The sequence below is a fragment of the Nerophis lumbriciformis genome, linkage group LG22, assembly GCF_033978685.3.
Source record: "Nerophis lumbriciformis linkage group LG22, RoL_Nlum_v2.1, whole genome shotgun sequence".
Lineage (NCBI taxonomy): Eukaryota > Metazoa > Chordata > Actinopteri > Syngnathiformes > Syngnathidae > Nerophis > Nerophis lumbriciformis.
Window position 1 is genome coordinate 42233741 of NC_084569.2, and position 7623 is coordinate 42241363.

Genomic DNA, 7623 nt, shown 5'->3' on the forward strand with positions numbered 1-7623 from the left:
TATACTTATTGAAGTGTACTGAACAAAGTACAAACTTTATTTGAGTCAACAAATGACGTCAATCACAGTGCACGTGCGCGTGCACGTGGTGATCACGTGCACGCCCCCGCCGCAGGTCTTCCCGAGGCCCCCCACCCGCACTGCACGCGCGGCCGGGAGCGCCATCGAGGCCGAGGTCATTTCCTGTTGAGCCGTCAGAGCGGTCCTGATGCGAGAAGACAAAAGTTTCACCTGCGCGCTCACACCTGGCCGCAGCGCCGTCGCCTGACATCACCTGCGCGTTCACGCCTTGTCCTTCTTCTCGCTGTTCTGGAGCTTCTCCGCTATCTTGCGCTCGTGTCCGCCGGGGTTGGGCCTGTTGGTGTTGGCGCTCGCCTCCTTCTTGCTGCGGCCTTTGCGCGCCGCCCCCTCTGCGTTGCCACGACAACACGGCGTCACAACAACGACAACACAGGCATGTGTAGGCGCTCACCTGTGTACTTCTACACTCACCTGTGTACTTGTCGGTCACGCTGTAGTAGTCGTACTGGTCGTAGTACTCGTCCTCGAAGCTGCTGGGCTTCAGATTCTTCACGTCCACGTGACTCATGATGGCCGCTTGTGTCAACAACAACAACTGCAACGTGTCGTCTGCTGCAGGGGAAACGCTCTCTGCCTTTTGAGGGAACGCTCAGGCTCCTTCCATGACGTGTCCGCCTTCTCTCAGGCTCCTCCCATGATGTGTCCTTCTTCTCTCAGGCTCCTCCCCCGACGTGTCTGCTTTCTCTCAGGCTCCTCCCCCCTTGTGTCTGCTTTCTCTCAGGCTCCTCCCCCCTTGTGTCTGCTTTCTCCCAGGCTCCTCCCCCCTTGTGTCTGCTTTCTCTCAGGCTCCTCCCCCCTTGTGTCTGCTTTCTCTCAGGCTCCTCCCCCCTTGTGTCTGCTTTCTCTCAGGCTCCTCCCCCCTTGTGTCTGCTTTCTCTCAGGCTCCTCCTCCAACACATCTGCTTTCTCTCAGGCTCCTCCCCCTGCTCTTGCATCATCTCTGCAGAGTAAATACACATTTGCAGCAGGCCCAGTTTGAAAGCAAGAAGAAAGTTTGGAATGAGAATATTTGAAAGACTTTGATGATAATTAACTACGTGAAGCAAAACAGGAAGTGCATGAAATACAATTTTTATGTAATTGTTGTCTGCACTGCTTGGAACTCGACTGTACACGTCATGTATTGTTTGTGTACTTCTTCTATACACTTTTCATTCTCATCAATAAAGTTGCACTTGCCAAAAAGCTTGGAGTGGACATACAAGTACTTGTAAGGAAGTAGAAGTACTTGTAAGGAAGTAGAAGTACTTGTAAGGGAGTAGAAGTACTTGTAAGGAAGTAGAAGTACTTGTAAGGGAGTAGAAGTACTTGTAAGGGAGTAGAAGTACTTGTAAGGAAGTAGAAGTACTTGTAAGGAAGTAGAAGTACTTGTGAGGAAGTAAAAGTACTTGTAAGGAAGTAGAAGTACTTGTAAGGGAGTAGAAGTACTTGTAAGGGAGTAGAAGTACTTGTAAGGGAGTAGAAGTACTTGTAAGGGAGTAGAAGTACTTGTAAGGAAATGAGAAGTACTTGTAAGGGAGTAGAAGTACTTGTAAGGGAGTAGAAGTACTTGTAAGGAAGTAGAAGTACTTGTAAGGAAGGAGAAGTACTTGTAAGGAAGTAGAAGTACTTGTAAGGAAGGAGAAGTACTTGTGAGGAAGTAAAAGTACTTGTAAGGAAGGAGAAGTACTTGTAAGGAAGGAGAAGTACTTGTAAGGAAGTAGAAGTACTTTTAAGGAAGGAGAAGTACTTGTAAGGAAGTAGAAGTACTTGTAAGGAAGGAGAAGTACTTGTAAGGAAGTAGAAGTACTTGTAAGGAAGTAGAAGTGCTTGTAAGGAAGGAGAAGTACTTGTAAGGGAGTAGAAGTACTTGTAAAGAAGGAGAAGTACTTGTAAGGAAGTAGAAGTACTTGTAAGGGAGTAGAAGTACTTGTAAGGAAGTAGAAGTACTTGTAAGGGAGTAGAAGTACTTGTAAAAAAGGAGAAGTACTTGTAAGGGAGTAGAAGTACTTGTAAGGGAGTAGAAGTACTTGTAAGGAAGTAGAAGTACTTGTAAGGGAGTAGAAGTGCTTGTAAGGAAGGAGAAGTACTTGTAAGGGAGTAGAAGTACTTGTAAGAAAGGAGAAGTACTTGTAAGGGAGTAGAAGTACTTGTAAGGAAGTAGAAGTAATTGTAAGGAAGTACAAGTACTTGTAAGGGAGTAGAAGTACTTGTAAGGAAGTAGAAGTACTTGTAAGGGAGTAGAAGTACTTGTAAGGAAGGAGAAGTACTTGTAAGGAAGGAGAAGTACTTGTAAGGAAGGAGAAGTACTTGTAAGGAAGGAGAAGTACTTGTAAGGAAGTAAAAGTACTTGTAAGGGAGTAGAAGTACTTGTAAGGGAGTAGAAGTACTTGTAAGGAAGGAGAAGTACTTGTAAGGAAGGAGAAGTACTTGTAAGGAAGGAGAAGTACTTGTAAGGAAGGAGAAGTACTTGTAAGGAAGTAAAAGTACTTGTAAGGGAGTAGAAGTACTTGTAAGGGAGTAGAAGTACTTGTAAGGAAGGAGAAGTACTTGTAAGGGAGTAGAAGTACTTGTAAGGAAGTAGAAGTACTTGTGAGGAAGTAAAAGTACTTGTAAGGAAGTAGAAGTACTTGTAAGGAAGGAGAAGTACTTGTAAGGGAGTAGAAGTACTTGTAAGGGAGTAGAAGTACTTGTAAAGGAGTAGAAGTACTTGTAAGGAAGTAGAAGTACTTGTAAAGGAGTAGAAGTACTTGTAAAGGAGTAGAAGTACTTGTAAGGAAGTAGAAGTACTTGTAAAGGAGTAGAAGTACTTGTAAGGAAGTAGAAGTACTTGTAAGGAAGTAGAAGTGCTTGTAAGGGAGTAGAAGTACTTGTAAGGAAGTAGAAGTAATTGTAAGGAAGTACAAGTACTTGTAAGGGAGTAGAAGTACTTGTAAGGAAGTAGAAGTACTTGTAAGGGAGTAGAAGTACTTGTAAGGGAGTAGAAGTACTTGTAAGGTAGTAGAAGTACTTGTAAGGGAGTAGAAGTACTTGTAAGGAAGTAGAAGTACTTGTAAGGAAGTAGAAGTACTTGTAAAGGAGTAGAAGTACTTGTAAAGGAGTAGAAGTACTTGTAAGGAAGGAGAAGTACTTGTAAGGGAGTAGAAGTACTTGTAAGGGAGTAGAAGTACTTGTAAGGAAGGAGAAGTACTTGTAAGGAAGGAGAAGTACTTGTAAGGGAGGAGAAGTACTTGTAAGGGAGTAGAAGTACTTGTAAGGGAGTAGAAGTACTTGTAAGGAAGGAGAAGTACTTGTAAGGAAGGAGAAGTACTTGTAAAGGAGTAGAAGTACTTGTAAGGAAGTAGAAGTACTTGTGAGGAAGTAAAAGTACTTGTAAGGAAGTAGAAGTACTTGTAAGGAAGGAGAAGTACTTGTAAGGAAGGAGAAGTATTTGTAAGGGAGTAGAAGTACTTGTAAGGAAGTAGAAGTAATTGTAAGGAAGTAGAAGTACTTGTAAGGGAGTAGAAGTACTTGTAAGGGAGTAGAAGTACTTGTAAGGAAGGAGAAGTACTTGTAAGGAAGTAGAAGTACTTGTAAGGAAGTAGAAGTAATTGTAAGGAAGGAGAAGTACTTGTAAGGAAGTAGAAGTACTTGTAAAGGAGTAGAAGTACTTGTAAGGAAGTAGAAGTACTTGTAAGGGAGTAGAAGTACTTGTAAGAAAGGAGAAGTACTTGTAAAGGAGTAGAAGTACTTGTAAGGAAGTAGAAGTACTTGTAAGAAAGGAGAAGTACTTGTAAGGAAGGAGAAGTACTTGTAAGGAAGGAAAAGTACTTGTAAGGAAGTATAAGTACTTGTAAGGAAGTAGAAGTACTTGTAAGGAAGTAGAAGTACTAGTAAGGGTGTAGAAGTACTTGTAAGGAAGTATAAGTACTTGTAAGGAAGTATAAGTACTTGTAAGGAAGTATAAGTACTTGTAAGGAAGGAAAAGTACTTGTAAGGAAGTAGAAGTACTTGTACGGAAGTAGAAGTACTTATAAGGAAGTAGAAGTACTTATAAGGATGTAGAAGTACTTGTAAGGAAGGAAAAGTACTTGTAAGGAAGTAGAAGTACTTGTAAGGAAGGAAAAGTACTTGTAAGGAAGTAGAAGTACTTGTAAGGAAGTAGAAGTACTTGTAAGGAAGTAGAAGTACTAGTAAGGGTGTAGAAGTACTTGTAAGGAAGTATAAGTACTTGTAAGGAAGTATAAGTACTTGTAAGGAAGGAAAAGTACTTGTAAGGAAGTAGAAGTACTTGTAAGGAAGTAGAAGTACTTGTAAGGAAGTAGAAGTACTAGTAAGGGTGTAGAAGTACTTGTAAGGAAGTAGAAGTACTTATAAGGAAGTAGAAGTACTTGTAAAGGAGTAGAAGTACTAGTAAAGGAGTAGAAGTACTTGTAAGGTAGTAGAAGTACTTGTAAGGGAGTAGAAGTACTTGTAAGGAAGTAGAAGTACTTGTAAGAAAGGAGAAGTACTTGTAAAGGAGTAGAAGTACTTGTAAGGAAGGAGAAGTACTTGTAAGGAAGGAGAAGTACTTGTAAGGGAGTAGAAGTACTTGTAAGGAAGGAGAAGTACTTGTAAGGAAGGAGAAGTACTTGTAAGGGAGTAGAAGTACTTGTAAGGAAGTAGAAGTACTTGTAAAAAAGTAGAAGTACTTGTAAGGGAGTAGAAGTACTTGTAAGGAAGGAGAAGTACTTGTAAGGAAGTAGAAGTACTTGTAAGGAAGTAGAAGGACTTGTAAGGGAGTAGAAGTACTTGTAAGGAAGTAGAAGTACTTGTAAAGAAGTAGAAGTACTTGTAAGGAAGTAGAAGTACTTGTGAGGAAATAAAAGTACTTGTAAGGAAGTAGACGTACTTGTAAGGAAGGAGAAGTACTTGTAAGGAAGTAGAAGTACTTGTAAGGAAGTAGAAGTACTTGTAAGGGAGTAGAAGTACTTGTAAGGAAGTAGAAGTACTTGTAAGGAAGGAGAAGTACTTGTAAGGGAGTAGAAGTACTTGTAAAGGAGTAGAAGTACTTGTAAAGGAGTAGAAGTACTTGTAAGGAAGTAGAAGTACTTGTAAGGGAGTAGAAGTACTTGTAAGGAAGTAGAAGTACTTGTAAGGAAGTAAAAGTACTTGTAAGGAAGGAGAAGTACTTGTAAGGAAGGAGAAGTACTTGTAAGGAAGTAGAAGTACTTGTAAGGAAGTAGAAGTACTTGTAAGTAAGGAGAAGTACTTGTAAGGGAGTATAAGTACTTGTAAGGAAGTAGAAGTACTTGTAAAGGAGTAGAAGTACTTGTAAAGGAGTAGAAGTACTTGTAAGGAAGTAGAAGTACTTGTAAGGAAGTAGAAGTGCTTGTAAGGAAGTAGAAGTACTTGTAAGGAAGGAGAAGTACTTGTAAGGAAGTAGAAGTGCTTGTAAGGAAGTAGAAGTACTTGTAAAGGAGTAGAAGTACTTGTAAAGGAGTAGAAGTACTTGTAAGGAAGTAGAAGTACTTGTAAGTAAGGAGAAGTACTTGTAAGGGAGTATAAGTACTTGTAAGGAAGTAGAAGTACTTGTAAAGGAGTAGAAGTACTTGTAAAGGAGTAGAAGTACTTGTAAGGAAGTAGAAGTACTTGTAAGGAAGTAGAAGTAATTGTAAGGAAGTAAAAGTACTTGTAAGGGAGTAGAAGTACTTGTAAGGAAGTAGAAGTACTTGTAAGGAAGTAGAAGTACTTGTAAGGAAGTAAAAGTACTTGTGAGGAAGTAAAAGTACTTGTAAGGAAGTAGAAGTACTTGTAAGGAAGTAGACGTACTTGTAAGGAAGTAGAAGTACTTGTGAGGAAGTAGAAGTACTTGTAAGGAAGTAGACGTACTTGTAAGGAAGTAGAAGTACTTGTAAGGAAGGAGAAGTACTTGTAAGGAAGTAGAAGTACTTGTAAGGAAGGAGAAGTACTTGTAAGGAAGTAGAAGTACTTGTAAGGAAGGAGAAGTACTTGTAAGGAAGGAGAAGTACTTGTAAGGAAGTAGAAGTACTTGTAAGGAAGGAGAAGTACTTGTAAGGAAGGAGAAGTACTTGTAAGGAAGGAGAAGTACTTGTGAGGGAGTAGAAGTACCTGTAAGGAAGTAGAAGTACTAGTAAGGGTGTAGAAGTACTTGTAAGGAAGTAGAAGTACTTGTAAGGGAGTAGAAGTACTTGTGAGGAAGTAGAAGGACTTGTAAGGGTGTAGAAGTACTTGTAAGGAAGTAGAAGGACTTGTAAGGAAGGAGAAGTACTTGTAAGGAAGGAGAAGTACTTGTAAGGGAGTAGAAGTACTTGTAAGGAAGGAGAAGTACTTGTAAGGAAGGAGAAGTACTTGTAAGGAAGGAGAAGTACTTGTAAGGAAGTAGAAGTACTTGTAAGGAAGGAGAAGTACTTGTAAGGAAGTAGAAGTACTTGTAAGGAAGTAAAAGTACTTGTGAGGAAGGAGAAGTACTTGTAAGGAAGTAGACGTACTTGTAAGGAAGGAGAAGTACTTGTAAGGAAGGAGAAGTACTTGTAAGGAAGTAGAAGTACTTGTAAAGAAGTAGACGGACTTGTAAGGAAGTAGAAGTACTTGTAAGGAAGTAGAAGTACTTGTAAGGGAGTAGAAGTACTTGTAAAGGAGTAGAAGTACTTGTAAGGAAGTAGACGTACTTGTAAGGAAGTAGAAGTACTTGTAAGGAAGTAGAAGTACTTGTAAGGAAGTAGAAGTACTTGTAAGGGAGTAGAAGTACTTGTAAGGAAGTAGACGTACTTGTAAGGAAGGAGAAGTACTTGTAAGGAAGTAGAAGGACTTGTAAGGGAGTAGAAGTACTTGTAAGGAAGTAGAAGTACTTGTAAAGAAGTAGAAGTACTTGTAAGGAAGTAGAAGTACTTGTGAGGAAATAAAAGTACTTGTAAGGAAGTAGACGTACTTGTAAGGAAGGAGAAGTACTTGTAAGGAAGTAGAAGTACTTGTAAGGAAGTAGAAGTACTTGTAAGGGAGTAGAAGTACTTGTAAGGAAGTAGAAGTACTTGTAAGGAAGGAGAAGTACTTGTAAGGAAGGAGAAGTACTTGTAAGGAAGTAGAAGTACTTGTAAGGAAGTAGAAGTACTTGTAAGTAAGGAGAAGTACTTGTAAGGGAGTATAAGTACTTGTAAGGAAGTAGAAGTACTTGTAAGGAAGTAAAAGTACTTGTAAGGAAGGAGAAGTACTTGTAAGGAAGGAGAAGTACTTGTAAGGAAGTAGAAGTACTTGTAAGGAAGTAGAAGTACTTGTAAGTAAGGAGAAGTACTTGTAAGGGAGTATAAGTACTTGTAAGGAAGTAGAAGTACTTGTAAAGGAGTAGAAGTACTTGTAAAGGAGTAGAAGTACTTGTAAGGAAGTAGAAGTGCTTGTAAGGAAGTAGAAGTACTTGTAAGGAAGGAGAAGTACTTGTAAGGAAGTAGAAGTGCTTGTAAGGAAGTAGAAGTACTTGTAAAGGAGTAGAAGTACTTGTAAAGGAGTAGAAGTACTTGTAAGGAAGTAGAAGTACTTGTAAGTAAGGAGAAGTACTTGTAAGGGAGTATAAGTACTTGTAAGGAAGTA

General features: G+C 39.7%; 1 protein-coding gene across 1 annotated transcript; it reads right to left on the minus strand.

Annotated features, from left to right (window-relative positions):
• nupr1b (nuclear protein 1b) lies at positions 1-660 on the minus strand. The gene is made up of 3 exons (XM_061973363.2): positions 493-660; positions 275-410; positions 1-205 (listed from the first exon to the last, which is right to left on the minus strand). Exons 1-2 carry the CDS (start codon positions 587-589, stop codon positions 283-285), a joined length of 225 nt encoding a protein of 74 aa, XP_061829347.1. The 5' UTR covers positions 590-660; the 3' UTR covers positions 1-205; positions 275-282.
• Between the last annotated feature and the right edge of the window lie 6963 nt (positions 661-7623).